This window comes from Acipenser ruthenus, chromosome 30 (genome assembly GCF_902713425.1).
Source record: "Acipenser ruthenus chromosome 30, fAciRut3.2 maternal haplotype, whole genome shotgun sequence".
In the NCBI taxonomy this organism is placed as follows: Eukaryota; Metazoa; Chordata; class Actinopteri; order Acipenseriformes; family Acipenseridae; genus Acipenser; species Acipenser ruthenus.
Genome location: NC_081218.1, coordinates 13,068,378 through 13,089,090, shown reverse-complemented (window position 1 = coordinate 13,089,090; position 20,713 = coordinate 13,068,378). Strand labels below are relative to the sequence as shown.

General features: G+C 38.9%; 1 protein-coding gene across 1 annotated transcript in view; it reads left to right on the top strand.

Moving 5' to 3' along the window:
* LOC117435454 (metabotropic glutamate receptor 4-like) overlaps positions 1 to 20,713 on the top strand; it is a 135,721-nt gene that overhangs the window by 17,083 nt on the left and 97,925 nt on the right. Inside the window, exon 2 of the mRNA XM_059004965.1 lies at positions 5,696 to 6,673. Within this exon, the coding sequence (XP_058860948.1) occupies positions 6,107 to 6,673 (567 nt within the window). The 5' untranslated portion in view covers positions 5,696 to 6,106. The remainder of the gene's footprint in view (positions 1 to 5,695; positions 6,674 to 20,713) is intronic.

The window sequence follows — 20,713 nt, the reverse complement described above, 5'->3', positions numbered from 1 at the left end:
CTGGAAATGATTCAGTGCTGATTTGAAGGGCTTTTTGATTGCATAGAAACGATGCAACTTTTGAGCGATTAAAAACCTAAAAAAAATGCGATATGGTTGTACAACCCCCAAAGCCATGAAGTACAAGCCACCCCGTCTCCCGTTCCTCTGCCTGTGAACATTTTTCACTTGTACGGTTTAATAATTCTCGATATATAAATCAAATAAATGATTAAAGCTTCCAGCTCTCGCTGGTTTGAATTATTTATTGTAACTATTTGTAATTATAGCAGTGGTAGGGCAGAACATGTTGATGGCTTACACCCTAGCCAAGCCATGCAGGAGTCTCTAGCACACGCTCTTGTATAAGTGGCTGCAATAAACAGCTGGCTTCATAGGTTGGGTAACATTATTAAACTGTATTACCCAGAAAAAACTCCTATGCAGAATCATTGGCAGACCACAGCATTACCATCAACGCAATATTGTATAGTAGCCCTGACACGCTGGCTGGTTCTGATATGGTACCACAATAGACTACCAGTGTCAAAATATCACTAAATCACGTCCTTGTTAAGCTGCACAGCACAAATCGGTGGATACTTGGCTGCAGTGTAGAAAAAACACGAGTAACGTTAACTATGAACGTTGCATGAACTAAAAGGGTTGGGAACTTGCTTCCACGCTCGTTAACGTTTGGTTTAAATCCTTAAATGCAAAAACCTCTTTTAGGCATATATGATGTTGTTGACACTGCTGTTTGATCACTCTGCAGATCCCTGAGCTGATCGTTTGGCTCTGTGTGTAATTTAACACACAGGATGCTTTTGTAATGATGGAACAAGGTAAAGAACTGGAAGCCCATTCTGAGTGTGCTATTCTGAGGTCTGTTCTCTTCAGCCCCTTATTAGAGGAGACAAGGGGAAGGAAACCTCAGGGGAGAAACTACATTTATATTCATATGCTGGGTACATTATCCTTCTGCAAGGAATAAGAGGCTGGTTATCATCTTGTGTTTGAGTGCTCATTAGGAGCAGTGTGACAGCGCTGGAGAGCTGAGAAGGGAGTGTTTAGATGAGCAGCTTGACTGTTTAAGGTTTTAGCGCTCATTAAGGAACTATTGGAGCTTGACGGAACAGGACCACACTTCTCTGGTAGATTCAGAGGATTTGAATTATTCCTAAACGCCAGCAGTACACACAACCACATCCATGTAAATGTGTTTTTTTTTTTTTGGTGAAGTGGATTTCTACCTGCCCCTGGGCTCACCCCTGACTCCAAATTTGTTATTTTATTGCAGGGTGAATCAATTCCATTTCCATAATTATCATTCCCTTAGGGTTCTGAGTGTATTAAAAAAAGATGATCCATTGAAAAATCATTATTCAAAGACAAAATAGGAATTCTCTAGGCTAATAAGTGCCTATAAAATGGAAAAATAATTGCAGCAGCTGCTACATTATTAACCTAATAATTAATTGGTGAAACCGATTTTTATTCCTAATTTTAGTGCACTGCAGATTCAGCAAAACTTTTAAAATATTTTATAAAGATGAATACATTTGTGGATTTTACATTTCCTTTATGATAATAATTTTTTTTATGAGTTTGAGACTTGATTAATATGAATTTAAATCACACATTAAGAAGAATTCCATCACCATACTATTTTCCCCCCCTACATAATTAGAGAATGTTGCAACTGCTGCAATCTGGAGAAAAAGTTTGTATTTTTCTACAGTTCTGTATCCTGAGATTCCTTAAAGAAGCTGGCATTCTAAAAGAACAGAACTACACCTGGTTTAGTGTTCCGGAATGTGTGCCAGTGCCTTCCACTCTTCCATCTGGATAATGATTATTTATATAGAGCTGGTGTCTGTGACAATGTGCTGCACCTGCTTTCAACTATATAGTAACACACTTAACACATCAAAGGAGTGAATTTGACATTCATTGCTACCTTTATTAGCATAAAGTAAAATACAAATAATAGAAAGTGTGATTATAGCATTTTATTTTACATAAATTAACATTATTCTTCCACATACTGTATCTCACACCCATCTTATCATATAATCTAACTTTTTTTAAATACAAAGCATGCAATTGATCATCATCAGTCTAAACTCTCAGAATAAAAGCCCCAGTTTCACACTTTTGACTCCACAACCCTGAAACTGAACTCCTGCATGCAGGATAAGATTGAAACCAACACCTGGGTTGTTAGTGGTCCCCAAAGACCTAGATTGGGAAACAATGGTCTGAACTGTGATTGACATACAACCCAGTCAACCCAGGGGAGCTCACAGGTCACAGTCATTGTGCCTTTCATTATTGTAGATCTCTCTCTTGTGAGTTTGATTCATTTTTTGTTGATAAGAAACCAGCCCAGCCAGCAATCGCCCGGAGCTGGTGGGGGTGGGGTGGGGTCTGTGAGTGAGTGACGGAGGAGTGGCAGCTGCAGTGATTTATTGGCTGTTTGTTCCTGAACATCAGCACCCAGCAGAAATCTCCCCGCATGGGCCACGGAGAGGGATTAGGCAGTCGCTTGACAAGCTAAACCGCAGTGCTTACTGTATTGTCACTTGAATCGATTATAGATATACAGTACAGTGCTGGCCGTGTATTGTACAGAGGGTCTATAAAGTCTGTTGACCTCTTTTAATGCTGCTAAATGGAAGAGCTGTGAAACTTGGCCCCAAACGACGGAGAAAACGTTTCTTGGATATAAGTGCCTCTAATTACTGTGTATTTACATTGTAGTTACTTAGTAAATACATGTGTACTTACACATACTTACTATGTTATTATGCATAGTTACAATCTACTTAATGTGTACTTTATTTTACATGATATAATCCTAATCCTATCCCTAGCCCTAACCCTTACTAAACCTAACCTTAACCCCTTTTCTGATACTATTTTGTACATATATCGTACAAAACTATTTACATGTTAAGTACATTGTAACTATGCATAATAACATTGTAATTATGTGCCACCGAGTTTTGGGCAATATTGGAAATCAGCCAGGGTTTATCTCAAAATATTCTGATGAGGATGGATGTTGTATTAATGAAAATACGACGGAAAAGTAGCTTTAATATTACTTTCATTGATACCCCATGTCAATGAAAATTACTTCTAGGAATTATAATTTATTGAGGCATTGTATAGATTTTTCCTTTTTATATAATAAAATCTAATAGCAAAGATGCCAGCACTATGCTATAAATACCTTATATATATATTATCAGTGGAGACAGTATACTGTTACTTTAATGACTTTAATTTTACCAGAGTTTTGCTGAGGGAGGAACATTTTCAATAGACTTTGTGTAGAGTCAGTATCCCATTCTCGTTATTACTGTTGTGTTTCCACAAACTTTTTGCACAATATATGTAAATACACAATTTTATCAGAAAAAGGGTCAGGGTTAGGATTAGGGTTATATCATGCAAACAGATTTACACATTAAGTACATTGTAACTATGCATAATAACATTGTAATTATGTTCAAGTACACACGTATTTACTATGTAACTACTACGCATATACACAGAAATTAGAGATACTTAATGCAAAGTGTTACCATTCATTTATTTCTTATAACAAACTACCACTGGAAAACTCAATGTGATAAATATACACATCTTGTTGCATCCTGTGGTCGTTTACAGTACAATACAGTGCCGTAGTATGCAGTTACAGTACACTTCTAAGCAGCCGTCCAGATAAGCTGCGTACCTGCCAATCTTGCTGCACCGCTTGTCTGCATCCTCTCCCGCCTCCCCTAAAACTTCTACTAACAACTACATCTCCCAGAATACAATGTCTTCAGTTACTAGGAAACTGTATGGAAACATCCCAGTCCAGCTACAAATCCAACTGGAACCACCATCAGAGGCAACTGCTAAAAAAAGATGCCTATGATATTAAACTAACTGTTTCATAACTTGTTAATGCATTTCCTTATTTAGTTTATCTGTATGGCTTTATATTGAAGTTTTAACATGTTCACTGAGTTTAAAAATATAATGTTACAATGCAATTAATTTGCAGAGTCAGTGTGGTACCTCGAAGAAAATGTGCTGAGCCGATAAGAACACACGCGTGGTTGTGCCGTAGTTCAAAGTATCATTGCAGTGAAAATGGAAGGCTCTTTTTTAATGCCTACCCCATTACCATTAAAGATTGTACAGCATTTATCGAGATTACTCATGACTTCAAGGTAATGTTGCATTTTACTCTCTCAGCGTTAAAATTACAGGGTCAGTTACTCCCACACTCAAAACCTTATCTGGAGCACTGCTTCTAACTAAAGATTTCTTGGGTCCTGAACTTATCAGGTCCCTGAACTAAGGCAAGGTCAAGCTTGGTCAGAACTTGGAGATCTCCAAGGAACTCCTCTGACCTGAGAATCCGAAGGCCAGGCCTAATGAATCATTTCTAACATGGTAACGTTGGTACTGAGAAAACTCTAACACTGCAATGAATTGCCATATGGTAAGGAATGGCCCACTGCTGGAACAAACAGTGCAATAGTAGGGAAAAAAATGACATTTGTGTTTGTATTAAATGTAATTTACACTGTACTACACAACTTTCGTCTGTATAGACAAAAGATTTGCTGCTCAGAATACAAATATCTTTCTCTATTAAACTATTAACTGATGTACAGATAAATGAAACCCTATTTTACTGTTTCTCTGAGGGTACAAGGTTTCTTTTACCCAAGTTCTCTACTGCAGTACAGTGCTATATTATAAATATGGCAGCTCATACAAGGAATGCTTGAAAAAAAAAGTATTTGCCAAGGTGAATTTTAATTACCTGAACAACAGTAATGATCAATAGAATACACCCCTAGCGATCCCTAATCCGGACTCCCGGCTGAGTTTAAGGAGGAGTTCCGCTTGGCTGCCGGAGGGCAGGACTTCTCCTGCTGTATCCTGTTGCGGAGGCAGGTAGGCAGAGGAGCAGGAGAAGGAAACGCGCGAGCGAGTGTAGAGAGATGCTGCTTCTTGGAGGTATAACTGCTTCTCCCCACTCTCGCGTTTGATCAGCAGCATCAAAGACAGACAAACGGGCCCTGCCCCATAAAGAACACACAGCTTCACTTTGATGTTGCCCTGCTTATGCAAATTACAATCATTGCTGCCTTGATATGCAAGGTTTCAAGAGGAAAGGGGTCAGGGAGGGCTGTCTTTTGAGCACTACCCAGCCCAATACAAGTGCTCTTGGCATCTCAGTGGGGGAAGGTTGTTTCGCCCTCCCTGTTGCACCCAGATACTACATCTAGTGGGCTGAGATCAGCTTAACGTTGTCCAACACATTTGTGATGGGGGTGGACATAAGGAAGCAGTGGCTCTATTGGGTAGAGCGCTGTATATAAAAAGGAGTTTGTCACCTAGCTTTGGCTCTATAGGCCAGTGCTGAGAACACAGCTAATACCAGCAGAAAAAAAAATTCATGCCTCTTCACATGCATAGAACTGAGATTTCATATTGCCACCCAGTTTTACTGACCTTGGGAGTCCTTAGCAACCCTCAATAAAAAGAAGAAAGAAATGAGAACGAAAAAAAACAAGTCGCCTCCTCACCATCCCCATAGGAACGATGAAACCTGATCAGTCAAAACCAATCCCATCATGTCATCTTGAGTTCTTTTTTTGTTAACCTCTCTGTCACTTTCTCTCCCTGTTTTTTCTTTCAGGAATTCTATCACAACGAAGAATGACACCTGCTTTCTAAAGAAGCTATATATTTTTTTTTTTACAATAAAAACACAATAAAAAAAGAAATTAAAATATTCCTGACACTAAAATTTGGATAAAAAACAAGGATCTTATAAACACCTTTGTTCTTCCTAACACCTCCACCAAGAGGTCTTCATGGATTGGCATGCGTTGTGCGTCAGACTGTTCTTTAATTGCCTTCATTTCCTTGTCACTGAGGGGAGAGAGAGAACAAACGTCTAAAAAAGGAATTAAACAAACCTTAAAAAAAGGTGTGATATGAAAGTCGGCCGTCAGAGAAAGGGGTTGTTTTAGTGCCACTTTTTATCTGAAGGAAGGAAGGTTGCTGGAGCTTTGAGAGGACTAGAAAGGGCTAGTTATTGGAGTAGATGAAGAATCCAACCCTTTTACCGGCAGTCACCATGACGTTTCTTCTGGGCTGGTCGCAGGACTGGCCCTGCTACAGGAAGCGGTCTCTGGTCTTTGCATTTTTCCTGGTTTGCTGTCTTGTCCCATTGGTGACCCCCAAGCCCAGATCTCCGGGGCACATTCACTTGAATTCAATCCGGATAGACGGAGATATCGCTCTGGGCGGGCTCTTCCCGGTCCACTCACGGGGCAGTGACGGGAAAGCCTGCGGAGAACTCAAAAAGGAGAAAGGGATCCACCGATTGGAAGCCATGCTGTACGCTGTGGATCGTATCAATAATGACCCAGAGCTGCTGCCCAACATCACTCTGGGAGCCCGGATCCTGGATACCTGCTCGCGGGACACGCACGCGCTGGAGCAGTCGCTCACCTTCGTGCAGGCACTCATCGAGAAGGATGGCACTGATGTCAAGTGCCTGAGCGGAGGACCGCCCATCATCACCAAGCCTGAGAGAGTGGTGGGTGTCATTGGGGCGTCTGCGAGCTCCGTCTCCATCATGGTGGCCAACATACTGCGTCTCTTTAAGGTAGTCTTCCCACTTCCATTCACTTTTACAGATTGGTTGCATACAGCATGCCTGGTAGATACACTACAAGGTTAAATCATTGGTCTAATGGGGCAGGTGTAAGCAGTCTGGTTAACTAATTTTCTGGATAATTGACCCACACCGGAAAAGTAACAAAGGCACATTGCAACAGCTTCAGCCATAGCAAGCACCTAGTTCTGCGTGCCTTAAAAGCACAACGCTGACGGATAAAGATGGCCATTGCACAGCGCAGATTGTTTGAGTCTCTGCAGGTTTTTTATGCAGATATTGTTTATATATTGCAATCCTACTGTAGGGTTAGATGTTAAAATCCTCAGTATAGTGCAGTAGTGAGGTGAGGCATGGTGGTTTACTTTTACTTCTGCATAAACTGTGTGTATCCTCATTCAGATTTTTAATCATGAAGCAGTGCAATCGCTCACATACTTTTATATCTGATTACATTTGTCATGAAAGCAGCTTCGATGACCATTAATTGCATGGTATGTGACGGCTTTACAACAGATGCAAAGGGCAGCAAATAAAACCTGGTGTTTTGTGTTTAGTTTTCTGATCGATTTTGTCAGATTGCATTGGTGCGGAACGCTATCTAAATATCCCATCTTGTTTTGCTCTTTTTGTGAATGTAATTGGTGATCTGGAATTCCAACTACTTTGCAGGGAACTTCTGGTATCGGGGAAACTCCGGGGAAATCATACCTAAACATATATCATATAGTAATCTTAATTGGTAATAAATTATTTATGAATCTTAATGGATATCCGACAGTTTTTGTCCCACGCTTATTCCCTATGGCTTTTCTTGGCTGGGGTTCCCCAGTTCATTCATAACATGTTGGTGTGTGTTTTACTAATGAGGATCACAGGAATTTTTTTAACAACTTTTTTTAATAAGCCTTTTTCTGTTATTTTTGTGTTTTTGTGGGTGTCTGGCTCTGTAAATGATAAAAACCAAACATATACATACTTACATTAGGTGACATACCAGAGGGAGCAAACTGCCTCTTTAATTTGAGATAGAAATCAGTGCAACAGAAACCTGATTAGCAAATTTACCATCTTCGAACAGCGTAGTCAGCAGGTAGGTTTTAATGTACTCCACTGATAGAGAAGTGTTTGGCGACGCCAAGGGAAGTAGCAAGACCCAGGTTTATATTTAATGCTGCGTCGTCACAAGGCCAAGCAGCACCCCTTTGGGGTTTGAATGAATGGGGTTGAACTAATGAGCAATTCAGAAAAGATGCATCTAAAGTAGCAGACAGAATGCATAGGAAATGAGCCATTGAATTTTAATGTGATATACTTGTCATTGAAAACACTAATGTTGTTGAAACGTCTGCCCAGGCTGAGTGCTTTCTATAGTTTTACACTAGTTTTAATTCATCACAACTTCAGTTCAAGATGACAATGAAACATAGCAGAGGAAACTCAATGTATGGGGTCCCTGTTTTCTTTTTTATAACTACAGTAATACTGTACTGCACATAAATGAATTGCAATGCCTAAATCATCAGGTAGCAGCAATAGAAGACCCAATGCTTTAAATGGATTCAGCGAAACGGTTTTCCCTTTAGCAAGTGAGAACTGAAATCAATTCAGAGCATATTTGGTAGGATCCTGATTGCTCAGAAAATGCCTCCACCTTATAATTTTAGTAACATCTCAACAAGGTAGTCATAAACAAATAGGCCTGGGTGCAGAATTGAGAAGCATAGCTGCCACAAATGAGCACCACAGCTACAAAATTAGGAGATAATCAGAGATTAATTAAAGACATTTGAATCTACTTACTCAATAAGCATATGTATTCAGGCACTCATCAACACACTAATTTGCTGTATGCATAATCAATGCCTTGCCTGTAGTAGTGTCTGTGGAGATCCCACCCCATTTACTGTGACAGTTGTATCTGCAGCATAGACTGTGGTTTACATATTACCAGCACCCAAAACGCTACCTGATTTTTGTTTTGCATTAAAAAAAAATACTAACGATTTCTATACAGGATTTGGGGGTTTGTTTAAAATATAATGCATTATAAGCACATCTTAATTATTTGAATCAGTGTAGTTACATATGGGATGAAGGTAGATAATCCTCCTCACTTCACCGCTATACTTCACATAATGTCTTTTGACAATCTAAGGGTAAACTTGCCGTTCATCATGCTTTAACAACCCACACACAAACGCAAAGTACACTACAGAAAATACTGGGGCTACATCAATCCTAGCCATTGGTAGACATGACTGCTCTCATTTTGACATCCCGTCCTCTGTTTTGTTTGGTACTATAATAGAATAAATACTCCAACATCTCCTTCCCTCCTTTTGCAATAAAAAATGCAAGGCGTTTAATAAGGTAAATAAGGATGCCACATTAGTTTTAGCACAGTTCATTATGTTAGGCTCCCCAGATGTGCCTCACCATTTTAGCATGTTTCAAATATTTTTGAGTGATGGTTTTACATTTCCACAACAGGAAATGGCCTAAATATCTTTATATATTTTTGTTGGTTCTGGGCAATCAATCAACGTCTCTGTTTCAACAGCTCACAGTTAGTTCTTTTGTTTTTTCGAGTTGCTCCCTCTTAATTTCACGAATCAAGGATTTGGTTACATTTACATTTAGTGTATAAGGACCCTTCACAAATTCACTGTCATCAATATTTCACATGTTTTCTCAACTGGCAAACACTGTATGTCTTCATTTAAGTTAAAGCATTGCGCTGACTGTGTTTTCAGTGAATGATGCTCCAGTGAGAGGGGAATCTACTGCGTTTGATCTTGAGGTGTGTCCAGTTTGCTGGTGCAATGGGAGGGACAAGGTTAACAGTAACACTTTACATTATCTAATCACTGTGTATTTACATAGTACTTACTGAGTAAATACATGTGCATTTCCACATCATTGCAATGTTATCATGCATAGTTACAATGCACTTAAGTGTACATCTGTTTGCACGATATATGTAAGTACACAGTTGTATCAGAAAAGGGTCAGGGTTAGGTTTAAAGTTAGGATTAAGGATAGGGTTAAGGTTATATTGTGCAAAAAGATTTATGCATTAAGTACACTGTATCTATGCATAATGACTTTGTAATTGTGTGTAAGTACACATGTATTTACTAAGTAACTTCTATGTAAATACACAGCCATTAGAGACACTTCGCGTAAAGTGCTACCGGGTTAACAAGTCTGTTTTTTTCTGACACACTCTGCTCATCAACCCCAGGGTCCCCTCTACTCGCTCATTACCTGGAGGGATGCTTCAGAATACCACAGTAATTTCTCCCTCTTGGCATCTGAAGATCCATAAAAAGCACATTTCTTTGTATTAAGCAGGGCATGATTATTTCAGCAGCAGCTATTCAGTGACAAAACTGATTGTGACTCTGACACTGCAGTCCTCTCTCTCTCTCAGAACATTTAAAGATTTTGTTTGCTGTAAGGGGTGATTTCGTTGGATTCTAGGCAGGCTTTGCAATCTATCAATTTGATACCATAATGTTTTAAGAGGCAACACTTTACATTAAGTGTCTTGAACTACACTGTAATAACACTGTAATAACTCACTGTGGTGTCGTCATTACAATGCAACAAATGCTTAATTACAAAATGAAAAAGGCTGCCGGTTGCTAGCTTCTTCTCTGATAACACTATATTTATGCATGTTGTATATTCACAATGTACTTACTATGTAAGCACACATGCAATTACAATGTAATGACATGAGTCAGATACACTGTACGTAAAGTGGTAATATTCTAAGAACTTGGCAGTTATGTACTGTGGGGTTGACCAGGCACACAGACCATTCATTTTCCATAGGCAGGATACAGCTGATTTATAGCATTTGTACAGTTTTATGGCATCATTCAATCCATCTTCCACACACAAAAGGACCACATTGATCAGCGCTGTGTTTTTTTTTCATTTAACCCACCCTTGAATTCATATTCCTACCCGAGCCTCTCTTTTAGAGATTCATCATTGTGTGATTCACCATTGTGCCAATATAACTGCCCACGCTTTACCCTTTGGTGGATAGAGTCTCTCTTTACAGCTCCTTACACAGTGGAAAAGCACCATTAGGCTGGGATTAGTTTAACAGCACACAGAGCTGGTCATGTGACTCCCCTCAATAACTCCTGTCAGGGCTGTAGAGGTGGTTTATAAAAAAGGAATAATACATTGCTCCTGTGCCCTTATTTTCTTTACAGAGGTTTGCTGCCGAAGCAGAGCATGGTAAAGGCACGCATGGGGATCGCTGCCAAGTATAGTAAAGTATGGTAAAAACAAAACATGGTATTTTGCAAGCACAGTAAAAGCAACGTAAACTGCAAAATTACTGCAAACATTTACCATGGTTTATTTTTTTAAGACGTGCTCAAATTTGTTGGTACCCCTCCACAAAAAACGAAGAATGCACAATTTTCTCTGAAATAACTTGAAACTGACAAAAGTAATTGGCATCCACCATTGTTTATTCCATATTTAATAGAAATCAGACTTTGCTTTTGATTTTTTATTCAACATAATATTGTAAATAAGAAAACAAATGAAAATGGCATGGACAAAAATGATGGGACCGCTAACCTAATATTTTGTTGCACAACCTTTAGAGGCAATCACTGCAATCAAACGTTTTCTGTAGCTCTCAATGAGACTTCTGCACCTGTTAACAGGTAGTTTGGCCCACTCTTCCTGAGCAAACTGCTCCAGCTGTCCCAGGTTTGATGGGTGCCTTCTCCAGACTGCAAGTTTCAGCTCTTTCCATAGATGTTTGATAGGATTCAGATCAGGACTCATAGAAGGCCACTTCAGAATAGTCCAATTTTTTGTTCTAATCCATTCTTGGGTGCTTTTAGCTGTGAGTTTTGGGTCATTATCCTGTTGGAGGACCCATGACCTACGACTGAGACAGAGCTTTCTGACACTGGGCAGTACGTTTCGCTCCAGAATGCCTTGATAGTCTTGAGATTTCATTGTGCCCTGCACAGATTAAAGGCACCCTGTGCCAGGCGCAGCAAAGCAGCCCCAAAACATAACCGAGCCTCCTCCATGTTTCACTGTAGGCATGGTGTTCTTTTCTTTGAAAGCTTCATTTTGTCGTCCAGTCATTCCAGTCTAGCTTTTTTATGTTTTTCTTTCAAAAGTGGAGTCCTCCTGGGTCTTCTTCCATGGAGCCCACTTTCGCTCAAAAAGCGACGGGTGGTGCGATCAGAAACTGACGTACCTTCACCTTGGAGTTCAGCTTGTATCTCTTTGGCAGTTATCCTTGGTTCTTTTTCTGCCATTCGCACTATCCTTCTGTTCAATCTGGGGTCGATTTTCCTCTTGCGGCCGCGCCCAGGGAGGTTGGCTACAGTTCCATGGACCTTAAACTTCTTAATAATATTTGCAACTGTGGTCACAGGAACATCAAGCTGCTTGGAGATGGTCTTGTAGCCTTTATCTTTACCATGCTTGTCTATTATTTTCTTTCTGATCTCTTCAGACAACTCTCTCCTTTGCTTTCTCTGGTCCATGTTCAGTGTGGTGCACACAATGATACCAAACAGCACAGTGACTAGTTTTCTCCATTTAAATAGGCTGAATTACTGATTACAAGATTGGAGACATGTGTGATACTAATTAATTTCATCACTTTTCAGGAGGAATGAAGCATTATTTCAATGAGCTGTAAGGGTACCAACAAATTTGAGCACGTCTGTATTAGGTTGAATTTGATTGATATGTTGAATTTGATTGAGTTAATAAACCCATCAGTGTTGTTTTATTCAAATCACATTAAAACATTACCCCTTATTCTGTCTGTTCATTCCATTAAATGAATGCATTCTTAAAATGATTTCCCCCAGTTACAAAGTAAAGTGACTTGGCAATTAAATCTTTTGACATTTCATTACATTTTTCATTTGGTTCTTCTTGAAGTCGCCAAAAAGGATGGCAGCGGCATGATTTCAATTTAATCCTGGGGTTGTTTTTTAAATGCATTTTGTGACACCTCAGTTTGATCAATAAAAAGGTATTGAAAATGAAACACTACGAAAACAAAACAAACAAGCAAGCCAAAACCTCACTTGCCACAACAGTTTTATACCAATTTTTTTTTTTATGTTAGTTCACAAAAAATGACACATTTGCACACAAATTCCCCTTGGGCCCCTTTGATTGATTTATTCTCCAGGGGGCAAACACTTTTCTAGCACATTATCGACATGAACAAGACTTGCCCCGCACTGCCATAGATGGAGAAAAATATCCCTCTGGTTCTCCTTTGGCATCCATACAGTATAGACAAATTGCATTTTGAGTTTCTGAAAACAAACAACATTTCAGTCACGTATAAGCCCAATGCCAAGACTCAAACTTGCAGCACTGAAGTGCTTTTAGTGCACTGAGCCATTGTGTAGGCTCAAGTGCCTCGTTGAATGTAAAGCCCACTGTTTCACATACAGAGGGAGTCACGAGTACCCGCTTTAATGCAAATAGTCCTATTTTTGGCGTCTGATTTCTCTCAATAACACGCGGACATCGTTATTATTTAAATTGAAGTGTAGGGATTAATTAAGCCACCTGTACTCGAGAGACAATGTCCTTTTTATCACATGAGCATCGATAACGGGGAGAAAGTTTAAGATTTGGAGTTCCAGCTGTCAGATTGCTTAGCAACTCTTCGTCAGCCTTTCAGTGCTTACAGAACACTGCCGTTGAAAAGCCTTTTTTTTCAATTTTGATCTTTTGTGACAGACGCCTTTCATTGTTCGCAATGCTTGTGGGTTTTTTTTTTACCTCGTAGTGCAACAGCCCACATGTGAAAGTGAAGGGTAACTGTCCTGTAGGTGTCATTTAATCGATTGCAGTTGGTCTATCACGGTTAGAAAAAGATCTGTTGAGATCTATCGATTTAAAGATTCACTAGGACTATCCAAGTGATCTAAACAGTGGTGCCAAGGGTATGAAACACAAACATCTAAGAACAACAGGAGGCCATTCGGTCCAGCAATTCTCATCTGGTTCCAAGTAGCTGTTTGCTCTAAAAACGTTGCCAAGTCTGGTCTTAAAGGATCCCAATGATTCTGCGTCAGCAACAAGGCGAGGTAACCCATTACATACCCTCTGTGTAAAGAAGTGTCTCCTACCTGTCCTACATCTGTCTCCACTTCATTGCCAGCGGTGTCCTCTGCTCCTGGTTTCAGTGCTGCTTTAAAGACCCTGCCATGCTTTTACTTGTTTGGTTTATTTCATGGCCGGCTAAAGAAACAGGCAGGTAGCAACCCTACCCGGTGGCTGTGTGAGCCAGGTTCTTCAAAGCTGGCTCATAATTGGGTGTAATCAAGATTCTGATCACAGGACTTTATTACCTTTCTCTGAGGAACTCAATAATAATCTTATCATCCTCGTTTAAATCCTCCATCAATTTGTATGCAAATGAATGAGAAATCTACCCATCTGTTGAAGATGCTCTCTAAGGAATAGTGTTATGTTCTTGGAAGATTTGCCAGTGTCTTATTAACAATAAAGTTGTAAATTGTAAGTAGCTTGGACTTGTTGTATAGCACACATTATTTTCTTGTGTATGGTGTTAAAACTTCCATAACACACGTTGATAAAATAGTTAATAAGTCAGCATTATCAAAAACATAGACAGGGGAAATACAAGTGAAAACACTTCATTTATTGTCTCAAACAGTAACTAGACTGTAATAACACAGTAATTGCACATACGGTTGTGCGGTTCAAATGCAACAACGGGTTTAATTACAAAACAGAAACCGCTGGCACGTTACAGCATTATTTGTCATCCCACTGCGTTTTTGTTTGCAGTGCAATTAGTGTTGAATGTATTAGTCATTTAATTCATATGGACATCGATCCAATGTGAATAAAAGAATATCATAGAAGACCAGGTGTATTTCAGTTCAGTAGGAAGTTAACAGGAACAATAAGGGAGATTATCTACATCAATGCAAGGAAGATCTAATTATGGGTCTGCATATGCACAAGCTCTTATGTTTAATAACGATATATTGTATTTGTTCAGTATAGCTTTTGCATTAGAGGGATCCAGAGTAAATGAACAGTTTATTACAATGCAGTCATAAATTATAGAGCACACTGCTGTTCTATTAAAAACAAACTACAAACGCGCTGTTTCTACACCACAAATATATTCATGGAATACATGTTTCATTTTCTATTTTAAATGTAATGCCAGACCCTTTTTTTTTTAATTTAACAATTTTCCTTCCAGGTATTTCATCGGGGTCCCTATGGCTGTAAGCAGCGCTGTTGTGACAATACTTTTAAAACAGTGCAGTTTTCATGGGAATTGGAAAGTGGGCCACTGGCAGTGATGTGGTAATAATGGTTTTCCAAAATTCTTCTGCACAGCATGCATCTAAAGCACAGCGCGCATGCTAAGACATTGTTTTTCGATTCATGTCTTATGAGGCAAATCTGATTGTGTGTTTTCTGAAGATGTAATGGCCAGTGAAAAAGTTTTTGAAATCTGGAATTAATGGGGCAGTGTTTCTGTAAGATCCCTCATGAGACTTCAAGTTATTTAGCCAATCAGCATTGAAGCTATGAAATGAAACCACAGTCGCAAAACGAATAGGGTCTTATCTCATGAGATTATCCTATCACATCAACCTTTTCTTTTTCACAAGACACATTTTACAATCTATTTCCTGCGAGAAAACATCCTGCGTACTTGTGCATCCGTTTCAGTCCTATTGTCTGTGGAATACATTCCTCAGATCTGTGTGTGTTTTATTCGATGCAAGTGTTGATCAATTGCTGTGTTTACAGGTTGGCGTCTGATCTTGACATCGATGCTTTCAACAGGGTTCTAGTCATTTTAACAACAGCTGTTGACATTTTTATAAATGTGCTGAAGCAGAGTCATTGCTTTCAATTTCAGTCTCCCTTAGCAAATGAATATCAATTCCCATTATCAATTCAGTGGAGGTGAATAAGTCAGAAATGATGTTTGATGAATTTCTATTTAACGAATTGGTATATTCTTAGCAATAATTGAATATGCAGGCACATTAGAGCTGATGCAGAATTGCATTTTGAGATAAACAATTAATAAGCCTAATACGTTTTATATTAAAATGTGATTCCTGCATGACGTTTTATAACAATCTTTCATAATTGATCCACCCCTGTTGGCTGTCCAGTTTGTTTACATTCCCCTAAAGGTAGTTTCAGCTGCAGGCACCCTTTGAACTAAAAAACAATGATCCGACTACAACCTTCAGCAGCAGGAGGTTATGATCTGCAAACTTCACTTTAGCTGATGTGGAAGCAAAACAAAACTGTAAACAAGGCAAACAAAACATTATTGGATAACACTTTACATGAAGTGTCTAATTACTGTGTATTTACATAGGAATTACATAACAAATACATGTGCACTTACGCATAATTACAATGTTATTATGCATAGTTACAATGTACTTAACGTGTAGATAGTGCATAATATATATGTAAGTACACAGTTGTAGCAGAAAAGAGTTAGGGTTAGGGTTAGGTTAAAGTTAGGGTTAGAGGGGTTGGGTTAGGTTTAGAGTTATGGTTTGGGAGGTTATGGTTAGATTTAAAGTTAGGATTAGGATTAGGGTTATATCATGCAAAAGAAATTACACATTAATTACATTCTAACTATGCATAGTAACATGCATTTACTAAGTAATTACTATATAAATACACAGCAAATAGAGAGACTTATACAAATATTGTCTACCTCCCATTCAGCTAAGCTTCCTGTATTCACACAACTGACTATACCCTCATAGTCACAGCAGCAGAAACCAGTCTCAGTCCTGTGTGTGCAGTGGCACCTGTTCAAGTTATCATGTGCCAAAAAGATGAAGACGAAGGAAGCAGATAAAAATGATAATGCACAAGCCTGAGAGAACTGGCCCTGAGAGAACATTCCTCACTTGGGGTCCAGAGCTGGTCACCTTTACTATTCAAATGATCCCCAGCAGCAGGACTGCATTGCACTGACGGCTTGCATTGCAGCATTAAAAAGTGATGACCTCAGCTAGAGGTGGCGTAGAAAAATACACTTTCTATGCCCGAATGCGTGTTGACAGCTACTTTCACAAATGAGATGAAATTCATACACTAATCTAGGAATGCACTGTTTTAAAAGGGGGGTAAACGAGGATTTTAAATCCATTTTCTTAACTCGCATGCAATGGCGTCCTGGTTATTTGCTTGCTTTTGAAACTTTTAATCTGGGGGATGCTGATATTTCAACTATAGCGCTGCAGCTGAAAAGTCCGTCTTGTGCTTTAGTTTAAACACAGTCCAATTGGGCACTGGAAATAAGCCCTTAATTGGTCCAGTAATTTAGGGTACAGTTGGAACAAAAACCAGATTGCCCACCCCTGATATAGATAGATAGATAGATAGATAGACAGATAGATAGATAGCCACATGAGATACAGGAGATATACAGCACATGGCAATCCTTTACACCACACAAGCAAAGCCAGAGTTTTCATGCTGGATAGACCTTGTTTTTTTAAGTCCTACAGTGCTCCCTTGTTATTTCACGGTTTGATAATTCACTGTCAGACCAGAACTAACTTACTAGCATATCATGTTTGCGTGTTTAAAGTTATATACAATGTTTTCAGAAGAAACAGCTGGTTTGCCAGCCCCAGTTTAGCACTAATCTTGGACCACCTGCTGTCACTTTAGGCATGACAGTCTTTCTATTGCCTCTTTTTTAGGCTTTGTCTGATATATTTAGGTCTGTCTGTCTCTTGTAATCCCATCTATTTTTTTGTACCCAGGAAAAAAAAAACATCTAATTGCATTTTAATAAAAAATTAAATGATGGTAATACATCAACATGAAGCACTTTTAATGGGTATCTGAAAAATAACCGATACTCCTAATTCTTTGGCAGCCAACATTTTAATGAGCATTATTAAAACATTAAAGAACTGTGGATGATTCATAACTCAGGGCATTAAAAGGTGTAGTTGCATAGTATGATCTCTGCATCCCTCGCGATTTCAGAGGACAAAACAGAAAGCAAAAATACAAACAACCCCAACAGGAGAGTCCTAATCCAAGGTGGGTTGAACCAGAGGCAAAAGAGTATTACAGCTCTTCAATAAAATAAGAATTAATAAAATAAATCCGACACCAAACAATAATAGCTGGCCTGCCTTCCTTATCTTCAAATTCAATAAGATGTTCAGTTGAATTTTAAACAAATCTCATCCTGTGAAGCCAAGGTACACCGATCAATAGCACAGTCGAAAGCTTTTGAAGCACTACGGCTGAATGGTCTGAATAACATTGAGCATGTTCTACTATTGCTGTTCATTCAGCAAGCTATTTAACATTGGCCCAAACTAGCGGCGACTTATCAACAAATACATGTTCTGATTTGACTTCAAACTCCATACTGTAGCCAACCATATCACTTAATAGCCGTGCCTAGCCTACTGCAGCTGTAACATGAGGACTCAAATCGCCTGCTGACTCCAATTCCTACATCACTCATAAACCCAGAATATATTTTTTTCTGTAAATAAACCTAGTCAGACCGTTCAAGAACATTTTTTTTACCAAATTCATGGGTCACTATATATAAATGACTTATGAACATGCTGTAAAACTCTTGAAAAGGCAATTTGACCCACGGAGACTCATTGCTACAGTGGGGTCCCTTCAAGGAGGTGTGTAATTGCTTCTCGGATGATCCCAGTTCTTGAGCCTCTATAATTCCACTTGGTAGATTATTCCCACACGTATTTATTATTCTGCCAGTGAGAAAGTACTTCCTAATTTCTGTTCTTGTCCTTCTAAAATCCCAGCTCCCCCTTACAACTCTCTTCCCAAAATGATCTCAACAGTGTTTTAATTAATGGTAAGGCTCGCTTTGCACAGCATTAAAGCATGTCTTAAAAGTTGCAAAGGTGAATAGCAGACGATTTATATCTTTAATATTCTGTTCTGAGTGAAAAACTGCTTTCATTTGTACTTTTTAATAGATAAATTGATGCCCAGGTTCCGTGGCTGTTTTGGTATTTGTAGCTCTACCATGTTAACTTCTGGAATGGTTTATGACTCACTAGCAGATTACAGCAATAATGAACACCACATCGCCATTAATGTGGTATTTGAAAAACAAAATCCCTAAAATCTGATGCCGCATTATGAGCAGCGTGCAAAAAGACATTGTTAATTAAAATGTAATCCTAGGGTATGTTTGCAACAGATTAGCAAAATTTGCATCAGTATTTAATCACCTTCAATTTTCCATCTGCACATCTTAACATATTTACATTATAACACAATATCAGCATACTGTGTAACATTGGAAACGCAACTGTACTGCAAGAAATCCTAAGACTCTGATCTACGTATGGCATCATGAACTGGGCATAGAGAATATCTAAGCCCATGACAAATCAGACAGACAGAGCCATCCAATCATTAAAGGACCCGCCAAGACTATAGTAAGTAACATTTTGGCTTGAGCCTACATTAGTGCACTAAAGGCATTAGCTAAAAAGTTGTATCATGTCATTTTGGATTGAGTGTTCTGGAAGTTATGGATGACATACTGTCTGTTGAAAAACGAATCCGTTTGTGGGAAAAAAGTGCACATTGTTTAATGCCTTAGATTGTATTCAAATAAATGGTTCTCACTACTGATTATTCAATATTTTATATGGTAATATCTTGGCGCATGATATGATCCACCAATGAGCTAGCTGAGGCTAAATTCACATACAGTTTCATGTATGGGCAGCAGTGTGGAGTAGTGGTTAGGATTCTGGACTCTTGACCGGAGGGTTGTGGGTTCAATCCCCAGTGGGGGACACTGCTGTTGTACCCTTGAGCAAGGTACTTTACCTAGATTGCTCCAGTAAAAACCCAACTGTATAAATGGGTAATTGTATGTAAAAATAATGTGATATCTGTATAATGTGATATCTTGTAACAATTGTAAGTCGCCCTGAATAAGGGCATCTGCTAAGAAAGAAATAAATAAAACATTACTTGATCCATCAAAACAGACCAACATAATGACAGCTTTGTGAATAGGACCCACAGAACAGCATTTAGCTGCCTGGAAAGTGTATCAAACCCTTGGTTGGAACACAACAGCTCCAGCACCTGCACACCTCCCAGCTGCCCTCCCCCCAAGTTTCTAATTGCAATATAATTAGAAGTTTCAAAGTGTAGCATCTTCATTCAGGTTATTGACGCCATTTCAATGAATGTGATTCCAAAGCTAGAGAAAGATTAACGGCTCCAGCTCCATCAATAACCTCTGCTTAAAAAGCCAGGAAACAAACCAGCACTGGGGGACAATGGCACACCTTGGAAAACAAGTACATTCAGCAACTAATGAGCAACTTGATGAACAATTACAGCTGGAATTAGACCCAATTTATAATCACTTTACATGGCGTTGAGAGGGAACGCTGGTAATTGGAAATAGGAATTGTTTTTCTCTGGTGTCTGTCTTTGGCTCCACAGTTTGAGTTGCGATAAGATGAGATTAGATCAACAAAAATGACCATGAATAGCTAAAGTTTTAATATCCCAACATATTAAACTTGAATACTGTATCTGCTACACAATCAGAATAGTAATGTAACTTAGGATATGAGTTTTTATCACTTCTCACATGAAGAAGTGGTCTCAAAAGCTCATCTGCTTTATAGTGCATATTCAGCGGACCCCTTTGAAAGGTATGTATAAAATATATACAACACCCATCAAGTGCTTCATCAGTTTTGGGTAATTCTGCAGCTATGATGTGCTTTCCTTTATAGCCAGCAATTTTAGCCAGGAGATTCCAAAAAAGAGAAAAGAGGGTAACACTTTACATTGTCTCTCTAATTACTGTGCATTTATTAGGCATCATTACAATGCACTTAACGTGCAAATCTTTTTTGCACGCTATATGTAAGTACACAGTTGTATTAGAAAAGGGTTAGGGTTATATCGTGCAAAAAAAGA